General features: G+C 35.0%; 1 protein-coding gene and 1 non-coding gene across 2 annotated transcripts in view; both read right to left on the reverse strand.

Moving 5' to 3' along the window:
* Positions 1–2574: 2574 nt before the first annotated feature.
* The window catches only part of KPNA4 (karyopherin subunit alpha 4), a 53562-nt gene continuing 36253 nt past the window's right edge, over positions 2575–19883 (reverse strand). The window contains exons 11-17 of the mRNA XM_065876005.1: positions 17725–17856; positions 13876–14004; positions 12434–12538; positions 9193–9264; positions 7288–7450; positions 4598–4692; positions 2575–2673 (exon numbers count right to left, since the gene is read on the reverse strand). Coding sequence (XP_065732077.1) covers positions 2575–2673; positions 4598–4692; positions 7288–7450; positions 9193–9264; positions 12434–12538; positions 13876–14004; positions 17725–17856 — 795 coding nt within the window. The remainder of the gene's footprint in view (positions 2674–4597; positions 4693–7287; positions 7451–9192; positions 9265–12433; positions 12539–13875; positions 14005–17724; positions 17857–19883) is intronic.
* LOC136122988 (small Cajal body-specific RNA 7) lies at positions 13365–13683 on the reverse strand. Its single transcript, XR_010655875.1, has one exon. It is a non-coding gene; the product is annotated as a small Cajal body-specific RNA 7 (non-coding RNA).

Below are 19883 nucleotides of genomic sequence, written 5' to 3' on the forward strand. Positions count from 1 at the left end.
AAAAAGGGGGGGAGATTATAATGGGTGGGCCTGATTTAATCAGGCGAGCCCTTTAAAAGAGAGCTTAGGGCCTTCTCTGAGATCAGATTCTCCTGCAGGCCTTGAATAAGCAAGCTGCCATGAGTCCTGCATCTGTAAGAAAATTACTCTATAAAATCATTTGGCCTATTATAACCTCACTGGCTGACTTCGAACCAGGTTTTTGTTTACTAAGAAACATGAATTATGCAAAGTACTATTATGTTCACCTTCTGGTAACTTACGCCATTTGTAAAAACCATGCTTTGTATGCAATCTATTTGGAACCATATGTTGTAGTTACAGAAATACTTAAAATATAGCTCAAGTTGTCTCTCTCAGTCCATTTTGCTGGAGGGGTGAAGGAAGGTCAAAATCTTGGTTTGGACAGGGAGAAAGTAGAAGCAAAGATGGTGTCACCTGAACAAATTCAGGCAGTTAGAATATTAATACGTCTATACCGAAATTAAATAACTTAAGAAATTTCTTCTGTAATGCTGGGTCTATATCAAAAGCTTATGAAAGACAAGCAAACATAAGCCACTGAGTTACTCTAACTTTACACTAATATATGAAAAAATCCACACAGCACACACACACGCCCCATGTAAAACATTGCTTTGAGTTTTAATGTTTATCTCCCCAAGACAGCCTAGCCTGCACTCTACTTGGATAAATTTTACAAGCTAGTTTTCTGCTGCTTCTAGTTTTAAACTTTAACCATGTTTCTGATGACAAGGAATGCTGCAAAAATACTCTAGTTCAACAAAGAGTTATGATCACAAAATAATTTTTATCCATTCTACAGTGTTTCAGAATTACCAGTTGATTTTTAAACACAAAGTAGATATAGATGCTAATGGTGGCTAATCTGGTATGTTTCTTATAGCAAACTGTTGTTCATGCAACACTTGTGCTCAAAGGGGAAGGCACAGGATTTCCTACAATGAGCCACCTTATAAAGAGTTCTTTTTGTACAAATTAATTTATGTCACATTTAATTTAGTGTGCATAACCTCGAAACTGAGGTATTATTCCAATTTATAAAAACCACTTGCATAACTTTTATGCAAGTTTTAAAAATACAAAGTTTTCTCCCTAAAGTGGCTCAAAATAGATTGTTCATGGCTGCCTACATCTAAGATAAAAAGATTCTAAAACAATTGAACAGATTAGGCATATTATTAAAGGTGTTCAAACCATTACTTGATTTGTACATCTACTCAAACCTCTTCATCGGTCTTTATTCAGCAGTACATATGCACCAAATTCCATTTTAGAAGTTTCCATATCATTTTCATAGAAAACAAAGTTTGAAAACAAGTAACATTTAAACACAGCACGGTATTCTACCACAACTGAAACTTTTTTCTTCTTCTTCTTTACAGGACTCAACAAAATCTAAAAATGAACTAGGCTGTAGATTTACCTCATGCAAAGATCTTTATGTTATCTCTGAAAATGAAAAGGATGGCTTTTTAAAGCACATTTTACTGTTTTATACTATTATGGTAACTTGTGTACTGCAACACAGTCTATTTTGAGGGAAATTTATGAATTTTTTTTTCATGCAAAAATCTACACAAATTAGTTTTGATGATATGGAAAGCTTTTCATAGCATCAAACATTCATCTGGTGCAAATGCACAGGGAAACCTTCCTGAAAGTTTTCTGACTTGAGAAGCAACTAAAAAGCCATACTAGGTAAAGTAAATAAAAACTAAAAACAAAACAAAAACCCCACCAAAGAAAACAAAAACTAAAAAAAAAAAAAAAACCCACAAAAAAAAAGAGGGGGAAAAAAAAAGGAGGGGTGGGAAAAGGGAAGAAGGGAAATAGAAAACACAGGCTGCAGAGTACACCAATGTCTGCTGCTGAACTGGTCTTTGTTTTCATGTCCAGTGTACAGTAACACTTACGATCTCACTTTGATGATTTACTAGGTTTGTTATCAGCCCCCTGAAGGCAAATCAAGCTTGCATGCGTTCACATACAGCACCACAACCATACTCTCGTACACAGTCACTCCAGGACTAGGAGTCTGCTTCATGAATGAAGAGCCCTAGGTTTCAAAGATGAACCTGGCTCTCTATCACTGAGCCAGACATTCATTCAACATTGTCCATTCACACACTGCTTCATAGCAAGGCCTGGGCTCATTTTCCTTTGACTTATATGGGCATCCTATTCTCTTTTATGCTTACAAGGCTTGAAGATGACATTACTGCACTTTCCCCTCAGCTGATATAATGTCAATGTTCCTCCTCAGGCACTGAAGATCTGTGACCTGTAGCCCTTTTACTCTGAACAACCTAAATAAGCATTCATGTAAAGTTTTCATTACATTTTGCCACTCATTCTCACTCGCACCCACTCGCCATCTTGACCTCATTTGGGCATTTTCTGTGATTCCAAATGAAATCTTCACATTTTCTTTCCCGATTTAATGCAGCAGCAGATCCCATGAGCCAAGCTTGATGGATCAAACCTTTTTATATATATGTGTATATATATATATCTCAGTGCTGCATTGTACCTAACTTCCACAACATCTTTCTAAAACTGGAACCCTTCTGTTGGTACATTGGCAGATGAATTGAAACCAAATGTTCCACCTTGTATTGCCTCTGGAACAAGACTAGGATCTTCATCAATCTAAGGGAAAAAAGGAAAAAGAAGGTGATAATTAGTTTAAAAAAAAATAGCATTGTAGTACTATTTCCATTTAAAAAGTATGGGAGGGCTTCCCTGGTGACGCAGTAGCTAAGAATCCACCTGCCAATGCAGGGGACACGGGTTCGAGCCCTGGTCCCGGAAGATCCCACATGCCGCAGAGCAACTAAGCCCATGCGCCACAACTACTGAGCCTGCGCTCTAGAGCCCGCGTACCACAACTACTGAGCCTGAGCTCTAGAGCCCGTGCTCCACAACAAGAGAAGCCACCGCAATGAGAAGCCCGCACACCACAACAAAGACCCAACACAGCCAAAAATAAATAAATTAATAATTAAAAAAAAAAAAAAGTATGGGAGATGATGGGTGCCAACACTGTCCTACCACCCCTTTAGAAACCTGGAACACTTTATAAAGGCTTTTTCTTAAGAGATGCCAAAAAGAGAGGAAACTTAAGAGAATATGCAAAACGTATATCTTCTGAAAGAATGAAAGAGAAGTAATACATTGTAAATGGTCCTACATCTCAGAGTATACTCACTGTAATGCTACCACTTTTGGAGAGTAAGTGTATTCTTTGGTTTATCTTTTAATAGCAATTGGAGACAAATGACTTTTGAGCTTAAAGTAGTAAAATAATAGCTCTGCTAAAAATGTATAATATTCTTTCTATATGCTTTATATCTAAACGTTGAAATTCCACAAAATTATGCACCTATAGTGTAGTTCCTATAAATAGGCACATCATCTTTTTTATTCTTTTTATGATGATGCAACAGAGTAAACAGGACCTGCACGTTGAAGTATCAGAAATCATAAGGTTTTATGTATACCTAATTATCAATTAGGACTTCTAAAAATCCAACTTTAAGACGTGACAAAAACTACCTTTAAAAAAGTACGTTTTTCAACTACTATTATATTTTAAATAGGACTTAGCTTGATAATCTGTAATTCTTCTTTAGTATTGTCCTTGTCAAGTTAATGTTCAAATCATGCATGCTTAACAAAATATTTAATAACATTCCTTTTTTTTTTTTGAAAAGTTGAGAAAATCATTCAAGAGATCCACTGGTGGTTCTATCTATAATCACTATAACTTTCTAAGAAACTGCTTTAATTTTTTTTTTTTTTTTTTTTTTGGTACACGGGCCTCTCACTGCTGTGGCCTCTCCCGTTGCGGAGCACAGGCTCCGGACGCGCAGGCCCAGCGGCCACGGCTCACGGTTCCAGCCGCTCCGCGGCATGTGGGATCCTCCCGGACCGGGGCACGAACCCATGTCCCCTGCATTGGCAGGCGGACTCTCAACCACTGCGCCACCAGGGAAGCCCTGCTTTAATTTTAGATTTAACTTTCTCAAAGAGGTGATACTAAAAATAATTCTTTAATTTCAATTACCATATACTGACAATCTGAAGATACTCTTCTGGACTATACCTTACATTATATAGTAATATATATATTATTATAAGAAATACTTATATTTCCTGATAATTTTTTTCATTTTATCTATTTATCTTTGTATTAGTTTTTGGTCACCAACTAAAAATAACAGTGACAATATATTCAAATACAGATTAACTAATTATTGTCATAATGGATTTATTATAGGATATACTAGGCTTCACTGTTTTGTTTATAAAGACATCAAGGGAAAATAAAGCCTGATTTATCCACTGTCAAAAATTCTTTTTTTTTTTTGCCATTAGAGCTGGTACTACTTTTTAATACCTTGAAGGACTTTTAAAATACTGAAATATTTGTACTTCTGAAATAAGTAACATTACTGTCATATATCTATTTCAATTCCATTCCCCCCAAATACATACATATATGTCCTAGCTTACATTTCATCCAGACTATGCTTATACATAGAACTAAGAAAATTATAAAATTATTAAATACATCATCTGAAGAGAAGAACTGATCAATGATCTCATAGGCCAATTTGTAGATGTCTTCATTTTCATGATTTTGAAGTTGTTCAATTTTCTCCAGTCCTGTAAGAAATTTTATGAAGTGAAATAATGGTAATATTTAAAAAGCAGTGACAAAAAAAGTTACAATAATCTTGGGAACACAAAATCCAATTTTGAGGAATCTATTCTAAAAGTGAATCTTATAAATAAAAAGGTTTTATGCACAAAGATATAGCATATTTATCTTAAAAAAATTATCTGAGTATCTACTAACTACATATAAACATAAGCAATGGGACATCTATCTACTCAGCAGAATAACTATACACATCAGTGTTTATAAAGAGTAATAACATGTAAAATTGCTTTGTTAAAAGTTAAAAGCTGGGAGATCCCTGGTGGCCAGGTGGTTAGGACTCTGGGCTTTCACGGCTGTGTGGGCCCGGATTCAATCCCTGGTCGGGGAACTGAGATCCCACAAGCCATGTGGCATGGCCAAAAACAAACACACACACATCCCCAAAGATGCAAGGAAAAAAAAAGTTAAAAGCCAATTCCTTCTATTTTGTAGCATCTGCCAAGTTTTTCTAGTGAGCATTTAGGAAAAGAACTTTTAAGTACTCGTGATTAATAAATATGAATGTTAAGACAGCTATTCAAGTATAATGAAAAATGATCAAGATCAACCACAGTGTTTTGGGGAAAAGGGAATTTTCCCTGTAAATATTAATAAATTTATTAAATCATAGGCAGAATATATAAACTTAACCTATTGATATGCAAACTGGATATTATTTTGCTTTATAGGAGTAATAATTAATTTTAAGGCCTCTGAATTAAAGTGAAATTGCCCTTTCATGAGTGTTCTTCCTTTATTTATTCTTTAAGTGGAGGAAGTTGTTATGGGCATGTTTCTCACTTTTCACATTCTCTTTATGGGGCCCTTCCATGAAAAAGTTTAACTACTACATATAGGCTGAGGACTTATAACTCTATGGCTTCATTTCTTTTCTGAGCTTCAGATGTTGAAAATCTTAAACATGTATGATAATTCCACAAGGATATTTCAACAGGTATCTAAAACTCAAACTATCCAAAACACAATTTGTTATTTGCCATTCTTCATTTACGCTGTTTATTATACTGCATTCTTATTGGTGATAATCAACAACAGTTTGAAATCTGAGAGACAGACTAATAAGTTCCCCTTAGCCTCAATACTCTATAATCAAATCTCAAAAACCCTAAAGTCTATCCATTTCTTGAATCTTGTCATCTCCCCCTTTTCTCTATTATCACTGCCTTCATTTATTGTGGCCTCACCACAATATATAGAAACCACCTAGGTGGTTTCCTGCTTGTCTCTAAATGGTTCCATTCCCCTCATATCCATGGCTCCATTTAAATACATCAATTCACTAGGTAAAATCTTCCAATGGCTTGTCATACCCTACAGCAGAATCCTTTGAGAAGTTTATAAGATACATATTCCTAGGGCTCGCCTCCAGTGAAGTAGGCAATGCTCAAGATCTATATTTTTATTTTAATATATAAAAATAAATTTTTAATAATTAAAATGTTTATATGGTAAAAGAAAAAAACATTCAAGTAGGAAATTTTTTTTAACAATTCCTGCTTTTAATTTTTCTGGTACTCCCTTTCTAACTATTTCCCTAACAGTATTCCCCATGTCCTGTTCCCAAGTTGATAGTTATGCAATTTTTGTTGCTGTTCTATTTGTCACTTTAATAACTTTAAAAATACTTACTTCTTATTAATTTTCAAGCCTCTGAACTCTACTAAGGAAGCTGAAGATACTGGTTCTCCTACTCCTAGTTACCTCTCCCTCCTTTCATTTACTTCTCAACTTCCATCAGAAAGATCTTTACTTTTATGCTTATCCAGGTTGATAACATTTACATGTTATTCCACAGCCATATCTGAGACTTCCATGTTCTGTCTACATGTTAATCCTAAGGGTTGAAAGCTAAGACATGTTGTTTATCTTCCTGGTGGCTCTGGTACACTGCCAGATTTGGGAACCACTGCCCTAAAGTACCTGCTGTGCTACAAAGCTTCTAAGACTGCAGGAGCCTGGTCAATGGCTAAGTCTGCAGCCTTATCTTTTGGCAGTTTCTACCTCATATTTTGTGATTCAGCAACACTAAACTACTTATAATTTGCTGAATGCTATTTCTCACCTCAGACTTTGCTCATGGTGTTATTTCTGCCTGGAACACCTTTCATCACTTTTTACTTTATTAATCCTTATTCATCTCTCAAAATCCAGCTCAGGTGTCACTTCCTGCTTCTTCCAGGATGGATTAGGGTATTTCCTTTTGTTGTACATTTCTATTAGGGTAATTAGCACATTAAATCAGTTCATATTTATCTCCATGACTAGACTACATGCCTTGAGGGAAAGGACTTGTTTACCATCGTCTTCCCAGTACCTTAGCACAGTGCCTGTTCAATATATGGCAACAATTCAGTTACCTAAGCATATGCAAGAAGCTGAACAGGACTGTACATATAGAATACAGTATTTACTTTATTCTATTACTTGATTATCTAAGACAGAAAAATACAGAAGTGCTGTATTAGTTAGAAAATAAAAGTAGTTACAAAAAGAACATTAAAATGTGGAATAATATCAATAGCTTATAATAAACTCACCTCCACATTCTTCTATAAGATTGGCTATTGTTTCTGCCTCATCTTCAGCCATTTTTAATATATTACTTAGTCCATCGAGTACTACTTGCACAACTTGTGCATCTTTTACAGTCAGCAAATTGCAAAAAGGTGGGATAACATTTTGTTGGATTAGGTAGGCCACCTGAAAAATGAAAATACCACGATATGATAAGTGTTAAGTGAACTTCATTCGTGCACCCTATTATCCCACTGGAAAAAATTTTTTTTTAATTTTTCATTACTATCTATCTAGCTAGCTAGCTGCGTTGGGTCTTCGTTGCTGCATGCAGGCTTTCTCTAGTTGTGGTGCATGGGCTTCTCTTGTTGTGGAGCACGGGCTCTAGGCACGCGGGCTTCAGTAGTTGTAGCACCCGGACTCAGTAGTTGTGGCTCACGGGCTCTAGAGCACAGGCTCAGTAATTGTGGCGCACGGGCTTAGCTGCTCCGTGGTATGTGGGATCTTCCCGGACCAGGGCTCGAATCCATGTCCCCTGCATTGGCAGGCGGATTCTTAACCGCAGCACCACCAGGGAAGTCCTCACTGTAATAATTTTGACTTTTAAAATCTTGAATATGGAAATATGACCTCACCTCTCACATGTTAAGTTAGACTACATTAATCTAACCTTCTTTTCTTTTTAATGTAGTATGTTAATTTTACATGAACTTAGAAAAAAGAACTAAAGTGAAAATGAAGGAGTCACTCAACTTCATATGACACATTTCTTTGCCATAAGGAGTACTTCCTTCAGAGATCCTTTCTAACATTAAGAAATTATGAAATCAGTTGAGAGGCTGGATGATTATTTTTTTAAAACTATAATTGTTCAATTTGAGAGCATCCTCTCTTTGCTGTAACATTTAGCACTCATATATACCTGGCCACCTCTCAATTTGCTATTCTATTGGTTCCATAAAATTTGCAAAATATTCTTCTATCATTTTTCTATTTAGTTATTTCCATGTATTGTATTTATATTCTACTCTGTATTCATATTTGAGTGGATTCACTGGTCACCACCAGTCTGTACCTTATTTGTGACAATTATCAGCTCCAAATTCATCCTTTTTCACTTGTCTGTGAAACATATCTGGGACTTTTTTTTTAATTTAGTTTTGGCTGCGCGGGTCTTAGCTGCGGTACGTGGGTTTTCTCTTCTCTAGTTGTGGCGCGCGCGTTCCAGAGCGCGTGGGCTCAGAGTTTGCAGCAGGCTCTCTAATTGAGGTACATGAGCTCAGTAGTTGTAGTGCAACTACATCGTGTAGTTGTAGTGCATCGAACACATGTCCCCTGCATTGTAAGGATGATTCTTTACCACTGGACCACCAGGGAAGTCCCCCATATCTGGGACCTTTAAAACCCATTTTCTTTTGCCAGTTGGCATAATGTTAAGCTTTGTCACCTGCACAACTGTGAGAGTTAAGTGTCTCTTTATATTTTATGCCCTAGGCACCTCACACTGTTCACCCTAGTTCTTAGTCCCAGCTTTTTGGCTGAGTTTAGTTCCTTGTTTGGTTTGCTGCCAGATAATTTTTGTTGTTGTTCATTTGTAAGGAGAATCTGTGAGGCAGATTCATTCTGCCCTATTAACCTAAAAAGTCTTGTTTTTTTCTTAACACTGTTAAAAAACAAAAAAAAAACCCTGACCGTAAGTGCTTCATCTTACCACGGATTAGAAATTTCTTGTAGGCCAAGAGGCTGGAAAGAAAACACTTCACATCTACGAAATATAACTAAAGGAAGTCAAGGTGACACTTTTATGTATCATAGAATGCCTGTTATCTTGCTATTATCTTAAATTATGATTTACTAAAATCTAAATCTTAGAATTATTGGTACTGTTATTTTATCAGTTTTGAAAAATAAATAAGAGCTGAACTTACTTGATCTTTCCTTCCGCTAATTGTTAAGTTACTTATGGCCCATGCAGCTTCTTTCTGAGTGCCAAAATCTCCCTGTAAAAGCAAAGTAAAGGATACAAATTGCAATATAGGGTAAACTGGAAAAGGTGTTTTTTGAAATGATTTTTCAACTGCTTATTCCCCTAGGTTTTCTTCTAGCCTTTCTATATACATATAATAAAGATAAGGCTTTGAACTCAAATTACCCTAAACAAATGGAGATTCCTTTTTGTGAACTTTCCCGGCAACAAATTGACTTGATATTGCTGTTCAGTAATATCAGATCAAATGAAGTCAATGATAAAATAAAATAAAATCAGTCAAAAAAAAAAAAGGAAATATACAATTGCACTTTAATCAAAGAAATGTCAAGGGTAAGGTATCCTTTTAAACACATAAAGTTTTAAAAATGAAAATACCCACCATTAATGAGACTGTCATAAAGACATTACCCTCATATATTGTCTTTCAAATACAAATTGATAAAATAAATTTAAAATTCATTTAAAAAGTCACATATATGATTTAGTAATCTCACCTTTCAGAATTTACCAAGCAAATAATTCAAAACAAAGTAATATTATGTATCTTTCCATACAATGTCTTAGCAGCACATAAGAGTCAGAAAGTAAAAGCAACTTAAACAACAGAGGAATAACTAATTATAGCAAATCTAAAGAATAAAATAATAACCAGCCACTAATGTTAAGATGACTAGCAACTTGGAAAAATGCTTAGGATGTATTAAGAAAAGAATATGTAAATAAGAATGAAAATTAAAACTGAAGTGGATTAACACAACATTGTAAATCAATTATACTTCAAAAAAAGAAAAACTGCAGTGGGATATCTACTCTTATTTATCAGATTGAGAAATCCCAAATATGTGTTGGTGAGACTGGCAGGAGTGTAAAACGGGACAATCTTTCTAGAGGTGGATGGGCATTATATAGCAAATTTACATATGTGTCTATTTGTAGATCCAGTAATCCTAAATACAACCTGGCAAAAAACTTTACATAGGCATTTCCTTATATTTAAAGTATAAACAATAGACAAATAAACCAACAACTAATAAAAATGATCATCTGTAAAGGAAGGGAAAGAACAGGGAGGAATGGACAGAAACAGAAGTTAGACCTCTGTGTACATACCTTGAAAACAAAGTACATATTTTTTACTTGGAAACTATAAATGCTTCATATAACCACAACAAAATAAAAAACAAGGGAATTCCCTGGTGGTCCAGTGGTTAGGACTCCATGCTTTCACTGCTGAGGGCCCAGGTTCTATCCCTGGTTGGCGAACTAAGATCCCACAAGCCGCACAGTGCAGCCAAAAATAAAAAAATAAAAATAAAAAACAAAACCTAAAGTAATTCCCCCAAATAAAAAACAAACAGAAATAACCTAACTGTATATCAAGTTGTATATGTTAACCACACATAACAGGAATTATTTCAAGTGACATTATTTTTAAGTACATCATTGATGGAATACATCCTAAAGACAAAAAAGTCCTCAAGGAAATCTCAAAAGTGGAGTAATCATGTTGTTAGTGTCAATGTAGTCTTGTTATTTTGATAGATTTTATATTATATATCTCAGTATATAACTCAAGTAATTATGTTCATGTTTTTGGAAGATTTCCAGCATAAAAGAGATAAAAATATAAAATCGAAGAAGTAAAAATAAAAACACTGCTATCTTAAATACCCAGTAATATCTGATAGCTTCCCTTCATTCATGATTTGTTTTTTATGAATCTCATGTTCATAAAATTACAATATGCATATTTTTCACTTTCTTAAAAAAAAAAAAGGTCACCTATTTTGTTCATTCAAGCCTAGATACCACGACAACCTTATAGCAATGATTATCCTTAGTACCTGAACTATTATCTTTAAATACCATTTGCTACAAAAAGGAACCAGGACACCCTGGAAAAGAGTTAATTCCAGGTGTAGATCAGGAAATATACAAGGTAAGCCTGGGAATCATATCACATCCAAAAGGTAGGAAGCTCTCAAAAACTACTGCAGTGATGTAAAAAAGACACAGGCACCAAATTTAAGAGGTTCCCATTGGTCAGGGACAATCTGAACGTCAGAAAGAATAGCTAGCTACAAAGGACTAAAACTTATATAAAAGATATACACATATGTAAATCCATAATTTCCTTAATGACACTAAAAACTTTACACTCGTCTCTCCTTTTGAGGTCATTAGGGAACCATGTCATTCTAAAAACAGTGATAATGAGCAGGGATCAAACATTTGTCTTGCCTTTCCTATATGAAATATATTTTAGAGTAAACCAACAGTTGATAGGGAAAAGCTCTTTTTTCCTCTTTATTGAAGAATCATGGCTAATACATAAAGAATGGCAGAATTACAAAGTCATCATGTTGCAGTTCCTAGTATAATAAGTGATCTAGGTAATGATCATAATGACTGCCAAAAAACCATTATGTGAAAGAATGATGAATAACTTTATAATAATTGGCTGGAACAGGCTGATAACATCTGAGCTGACTTAATCTAAATATCACTAAATGTAGGACAAACAGATAGAATGTTTCTCCTCATGTGAATCATTAGTGCATGATTGAACCCGATCTACCAGTTTATAAGAAATTAACCTCTACTACCAGTTTGTAGGAAACGTGGAAGAAAAGAAGATCGAGATATCCTCTCTTTAATTAACAGATCAGTGTTGAGAAAAAAACCCTCATGCTGTGAGTGGACACTTTAAACTGTCTCTTTCCCAAACGTTAATGTAAGCATGCAATGATATGGCGTATGATTAAATAGCACACTTACTTGCTGTTTGATCTTGGGCAATTTATTTGTCTATACCATAGTTTCTTCATCTGTCAAATGGGAATAATTCTTAACCTCACAGAGTTACAGTAATAAAGAAATAAAGTAATACATGTAAAGTGCTTGGTACAATATGTAAGCATTTATAGTCAGTAGTAGTAATATGAATTTTTAATAAACTTCAGGATAATGGTAATTTTGATAAAAGAATGATATAGAAAAAGGGCCAGGGGTTTCTAAAAGGAACTATTTCTTGTATATAAAAAATGCTTGAAAGTTTTAATATTAATACTATTTTACTGTACTACTCATGCCACTGTATAGGTTGTAATTAAACAGAAAAATATATATTCATATAATTCTTTTCCTCTTACACAGAACATATAAGATGACTTTCTTACCTTATCCAAAAGGTGTATTATCATTGGTACAAGATTGGCATCAATTACTGCCTGAACCTGCTGCTGATTTCCTGCGGTGATGTTAGAGAGGAACCACACTGCTTCCTGTAGAACAAGACCCTTTCAATATTTCTCATTAAAAAATAAAATCTGCAGCTGAACTAGGAAAAAGCACATTCACTACAACGTCCAAATGATTTTATGGAGTATGTTCTATAATAAAAAATTTAGGAATATGAATTCCTCTATCCCCTTTCCATATTTTTCTTTGGACAAATTGCTAATGACCCTAGTCTAAGTGATAATGAACTAACCCTTCTAAAAAATTCTTAAAAGCAATGTTCCCAAACACTAAGACTCAAAAGAAGCTTGTCTGAACAAATACTAAGGAACTGATGAGCTGCAATACAAATACAAATCCTAAAACAATTGTAAAGGAGATTCAGCATCCTCCTCACATAGCGTGCTTTATTTATTCTCTCTTCTGTTCTGATTGAGTCGTAGCCAAAGTAGATAAATCTCTCAATTATTCATGATAATGGAGACACAAAAACTGAAATAGTGGATTGTTTTAGTATACTTATTTGTAATAGTCATTCATTGTACCATCTCTCTCAAGAGTTAAAGTGGAACCAGATGTTTGACAGCTTTATTGGTCTACCTTAATGATCTTTTTATGCTACCCTTTACACCACAATGTGCTACTTCTACCAAGATGACTGCAAGTCTTTTTTTTCATAGACAATAAATGCATACTAAAAACACAGAATGAAATAAGACAAAGTATCTGCCTAATGTCCTATATAGGACATTGCTATAATTTACCAAAGTTAATAAACCTATTAAACAGATGAATTTACTCAAGGGAAACATTTTCTCTATTTTAAAAAAGTAGTAAACAAGTTTTACTCCTAGTGTGCAGTAGGCTCTTTTGGATCAGATCACAGGATCATGTTTAATGAACCTGTTAGAGATTTTAGGGTGCTAGGCTACTTAGGTGAGCTGTTCTTGGGTTATAATCATCGGCAATGTTGTAATCAACAACCCATGTATTTCTACAACAGCCTCAGATGCACTCCAACGTCAGCATCACCAGTCAGTGCCCCCTTTTCATAGCCTCCACAAGCACACACACATGCACACACACTCTATCAAATAGCTAAAAAATATTAAACTTAGATTACTTACGTATTAAAATCTTCCAATCATACAACATTCAACACCCAATTATCTCTATTTCATCATTTCCAAGAGAGCCAAATGTGCACTGTTTACAATCAGTTTTATATATGGAAAATCATGTACCAATCCATGTCATAAAGAGTAAAATACTTTCTCTTAATGTCTAAATGACAGTTTATGTTAATAAACGGTATTAAAGACACTTGATGAAAATGGCTACTTTATATGCTAATTATTAAATAGTATTTAAAAATACTTACTTTATTAATTTTCTCTTTGGGATGTGTCAGAAGTGCGGGGAAGTGTGAAAGAGCATCACAGTTCAAAACTACTTGTGTTTGCTCATCAGTTCCAGTAACAATGTTGCCCACAGCTCGAAGTGCTGCTGTCTGAAACATAAAAAGATTTAATGAGATGTTGTTCTATATGAATCACTTATTACCACAAAGGTATGTTAGGCAGGTTATGAAAGATATATACATATATATTTTATATAAATTTGTTTTATTTATTTTTGGCTGCATTGGGTCTTCACTGCTGTGCGCGGGCTTTCTCTAGTTGCAGGGAGCGGGGGCTACTCTTCATTGCTGTGTGGGCTTCTCACTGTGGTGGCTTCTCTTGTCTGGAGGGCAGGCTCTAGGTGCATGGGCTGCAGTAGTTGTGTCATGTGGGCTCAGTAGTTGTGGCTCATGGGCTCTAGAGCGCAGGCTCAGTAGTTGTGGCGCACGGGCTTAGTTGCTCTGCGGCATGTGGGATCTTCCTGCACCAGGGCTCGAACCCATGTCCCCTGCATTGGCAGGCGGATTCTTAACCACTGCACCACCAGGGAAGCCCCAGGTTATGAAAGATATCTTTATGCATTCATGCCTACCTATCCTTTTTGAGCAAGTTGTGTCAGACACTGATTTAGGAACAGAGGAGTGAATAGGACAGACATAAACCCATCTCCTATGGAGCTTCCATTATTGTAAGAGGAAACAGCCAATAAACAAGTATGAAGGATAATTTTAGATAGTAATTATGGCCATAAAGAAAATAAGATAATACAAAAGTTTTTGTGGGAATATGTTTTCAGTTCCCTTGGGTATATACCTGGAAATGGAATTGCTGGGTCATATAATAACTCTACATCTAACTTTTCCAGGTACTGTCAAACTATATTCCAAAGAGGCCGTACCATTTTACATTCCTACCAGCAACGTATGAGGATTATACTTTCTCTACGTCCTTGCCAACACTTGTTACTGTCTTTTTGATTATACCATCCTGGTGGGTATAAAATGGTACTTCACTGTGGCTTTGATTTGCTTTGCCTTAATGATTAAGGATGTTGAACATCTTTGTATGTGCTTATGGACCATCTGTATGCCTTCTTTGGAGAACATTACAATTTTTAAAATTAGGTTGCTGGGACCTCCCTGGTGGTGCAGTGGTTAAGACTCCACGCTCCCAATGCAGGGGGCCTGGGTTTGATCCCTGGTCGGGAACTAGACCCCACACGCATGCCACAACTAAGGAGCCCTCGAGCTGCAACTAAGAGCCCACATGCCACAACTAAGGAGCCCACTTGCTGCAACTAAGACCCAGCACAACCAAATAAATAAATATTAAAATTGGGTTGTCATTTTTTTTTGTTGAGTTTTAAGAGTTCTTTATGTATTTTGGACACTAATACCTTTTCATATATATGATTTGCAAACATTCTCTTCCATTCTGTAGGTTGTCTTTTCACTTTCTTGATTGTTTCCTTAGAAGTTTTTAATTTTGGAAGTCCAATTTATCTATTTTTTCCTTAGTTGCTTGTGGTGTCATATCTAAGAAACTACTGCCTCATCTGAGGTTATGAAGATTTATGCCTGTGTTTTCTTCTAAGAGGTTTATACTTCTGAATGTGACATTAAGCTGTTTGATTCATTTTGAGTTAATTTTTTAAAAATATGGTGTGAAGTAGGGTTCCAACTTCATTCTTTTACATATGGATATCCAGTAGCCTCAGCACCATTTGCTGAAAAGACTATTCTTTGCTCACTGAATTTTCTTGGCACCCTTGCTGAAAATCAATTGATCAAAAATGTGTAAGTTTATTTCTAGACTCTTGATTCTATTTCACTGATCAATATGTCTATCCTTATGCTAGAATCACAAAGTTTTGTTTTCTCTAGCTTTGTAGTCAAGTTTTGAAGTGAGAAACCCCCAAACTTGGTTCTTTTTCAAGATTGTTTTGGCTCTTTCTGGGTCCATTGCATTTCCATATGGATTTTAACAGGAATTGCATTTAATCTGTAGATAAATTTGGGAAGCACTGCCATCCTAATAATATTGAATCTTCCAATCCACGAACATGGATGTCTTTCCACTGATTTAGGTCTTGTTCAACTTCTTTCAAAAACGTTTTGTTGTGGCCTAGCTTCTTTAACAAGTAAATTTAACAGGGGAAAGAAAAAAAGGAGAAGAAAGTTGTAGAGTAACAGAAACATAAAGACATAGCTACCACATGCAATGTGTTGACCTTGTTTGAATACTGATTTGGTCAAATTGTGGAAAAAAAAAAAAATGAGGCAATAAGTAAAATTCAGATACTGATTGGATTTTAACATTACGGTTCCTGAAGTGCTCTAATTATTGGTATGGTGGATATGTTAAAAAAAAAATAGCCTTACTTTTTAGAGATGCAACCTAAGTGAAATTAGATGATATCTGGAATATGTGTCAAAATAATTTGGTGGGGAAGTAGAGATATAGAGGAAACCTACATAGTTCATTACATTATTCTTTCTGTGTTCCTAAATTATGGCATGAAAGTTGAAAAAGTTTTTAAAAATCTCTATTAGTTACCAGGTAAAGTACAGAACATAACTTTCCTTGAGAGCTGGCTCAAGTGAAAGTCCAAGCCCTGTTTTCTCAATAAAGTCCAGTATTAAAACTGAAGATGCATTCTGAAAAAAACAAAAACAAAATGCAAACCAAAAACCTATACCAAGACATAAGTACCACACTTAAGAAATGCGAACTTCATAAGAATCTAGTAGGAATATTTAAAATAAACCACAAATAACCCTAAATGACAAATTATTCTATTAATGAATTCTTCTGAATTTAGCTAAGTGTTCTCTCTTTTCTTTAAAGTGCTTTAAATTTTATAGCAGTGAGTCTCCATTTTGACAGTACATGAATATAACCTAAAGAGCTTTTTAAAGCCCAGGTTTCTAGGAAATATCCAGATTTACTGAAACAGTATTTCTAGGAGTAGAGCAAGGGAAATACACTAAGTTTTTTTCTTTAGGCTTCCCACTGCTGATTTTATTGTCCAGCCATGGTTGAGAAATAGTGAATCAGGTTAACCGTTTTCCTTATGCTATTATTGTGCTTTATAGGCTCTTAGTCATTCTAAGATTAAAGCATGCTATTAACCTCAGAAGGACAGGGAGAGCTTGCTGCTTGCTGCATCTCCCTTTACCACCGTAGTTTGACAGCTACTGCTTATAATATTTGTGTGAACTTCTCACCTTCTCTTTTTTGGCTCTTTCTAGATGAAGATTCTTTGGGATAAATATTTATATGGAAGGATTTTAAAATAATAAAACAGAAAAAAATTTTAAATAACTGAGAGAAGACAATTTAGGAAACCCCTAAGCAGCACGTTTCAGTACAAAGCCTTTATCACAGTACCAGTGAAGCTAAGCATTAACTAAACTTGCCAGGTGCAGTGAAGGAGAATAAAAAAGGACAGCTGTTGGGGGGAGGGGGTGGGGGAAGGAGCAGGATAGTGGAAGAAGAAAAATAGGAAAAGTAGGAAAAATAATCAGTACTTGTTTCAGATGCTACCCAAGTTGCTATATGAACTGCCCTGGTCTACGTTAGAAATCAGTAATTTACAAAGACGTCAACTTGGCTTTTTTGGGGGGGTTTGGGGGGTGGAGAGGAGGAAGTTCTTGTAGTAATCTATCTCATTTTCTCCATCTTTAAAATGGGGATATAATAACTCACTCTTTTCATCACAGATATGTTGTTATTAGGCTAAAAAAATACTTTACACTATTGACATTACCCATGTTCAAATGTCACACTTAAAGCACACAGTGACATGCTTTTATCAATAAAAAACTCACCTGAACCTTAACTTCCTGGTGGCTGAGCAGAGGAACCAAATGAGGGACTATTCCAGAGTCTATTACCATCTGTATCTGTTCGTTGCCAGCATCAGTAAGGTAAGAGAGGGCCCAGACCGTATCTACCAATATCTAATGAATAAAAAGAATTCAAATAGCCTTTGAATATTTTCTCATTTCAAAAATTCTTAACCATATGGACTAACCTATGATTGTTCTATCATCTTCTTTCTTCCCTTTTCTCTCACCTAAATTCACTGGAATCAATCTTCTCTATTATACTAAGCATCATCATCTATGAACGTCTATATCAAGTGTGTGCATCTTATCTTCTAGCCATATTTAGGATATTTAAGTTAATTATGATCTTGTTCACAGATTGGTATCCACTCTTAACTCACAAAGATACAAACACACTACATAGCACATAAAATATGAGAAAAAGACATTCTCTTTCCCGAATGCTCAGACTGAGGGATACTAGGTCCAAGGACATTGTGATAAACTCATGTGGTTGGAAAGAGTATATGTATCCAACATACAAAGTGGTTCAAAGCATCTGGGCTAGGTGAATATATTCAAGGTGTTCTCGCATCAATACCATGTTGGTAGGTCTAAAGCCAATACTCCAGTATTAGGATTATAGTACTTTCATCTTTTCCAACCAGTATGCTTTGCCTTATAAAACCAGAGGCAACTTCCCAAATAGGAATCTCCCACAGCTGCAGATCAAGACATTAAAAGCAACCATAGGTCAACTTGTGAGATCTATAATCAAAAAACATGTTCTAGTTAAAAAAACAAAAAAACCCAACAAACAAAAAACTCCCCAAAAACCAACCAACCAAACAAAACTATAATTTACATCAGGTGCCAAAAGTACTTTAAAAAAAAAGCCTCTGTAATTAACTTATAATGATTATATTTCAAAGTGCAACAGGCCATTGTGTTACTTCTTTCTTTGTATGTGAAGTCCTAATTAGAAGTTATGGCCAAAACGAAGAATGACAAACAACTGTTAAACTGCTAAATAATACAATTACTGACAAAGACACAGTAATAAATAATTGTGCCTGAAACTTTACTTCCGAAAGCTTTTCTGGAATATGAACTCTGTGTCAAAAGACAAACCAGAGAAGTCTGAAACCTTTAAATTCTAAATCAATGATATGTTTAAAACATCCAAGAAGCTCCTAGAAGAAAATAGCACTTTGCCATTTTTCCTTTCAGAAATTCAAGAAAGCACTATGGATATTTTTAACGTCAAAAGAAGACACCAAATGAAAAATTCACACACATAAAGTGGTATCAAAATATGTGAGACAACTAAATTTCAACTTACAAAAGTAACTTTTTTTTTGCCAAAATTTGCTGACATAGGCAAAAAAACTTCAAGTTACTTTGTGCATGACTGTATGTAAAATCCAGATATATTTTTTTAAAAAGGCCCAATACTAAACATGTCATTAGTATGCTCACATCAAAATCATAATTTAAATCAGACCTGATCTCATATGCACTTTTTGTGTCAGCAAAGTCTATGATAAGTTTACTAATTACAACCAGAGTGTAATTTCAATGTTTCACTTATGGTTTGTGGACGCAGTTTCGTTATTTTTTTTATTTCTTTAATGGCCTGATTTAAGAACTTGCTCCTAAGTGTTAACCTAAGAAGATTTCATTTCTAGTAAACATTATTGTTTAGTAAACAATATTACTAATGCTACTAAAAAAGAACAATGCAAACTGGCTTGAGAAATTCAAGATATATCAAGAGCAAGAAAAACGGAGTTACAATCTCAAATGGATTGGGGTAAACAAGTGGAAAGAACACAATACATCTCTGAATAAGGTCAACCAAGATGTCTAGTTTTCCAGAAGAGTTATAAACTTTGAGATTAATCTTTCTTGGAAATCTTTTAATAAAAGTAAAATACAAAAAACTGTAATTTAATCAAAGAATTTGTGAGCCATGGCCGCTGAGCCTGCGCATCCAGAGCCTGTGATCCGCAACGGGAGAGGCCAAAACAGTGAGAGGCCCGCGTACCGCAAAAAAAAAAAAAAAAAAGAATTTGGCTATAATAAGCCAAAACCAAAATTTGTTTACATGTGTGGTTTTTTTGCTTGTTTGTTTTTTAAACACCCTAGACTATCTGGAG

Source organism: Phocoena phocoena, chromosome 4 (assembly GCF_963924675.1).
Source record: "Phocoena phocoena chromosome 4, mPhoPho1.1, whole genome shotgun sequence".
NCBI classification, from domain to species: domain Eukaryota; kingdom Metazoa; phylum Chordata; class Mammalia; order Artiodactyla; family Phocoenidae; genus Phocoena; species Phocoena phocoena.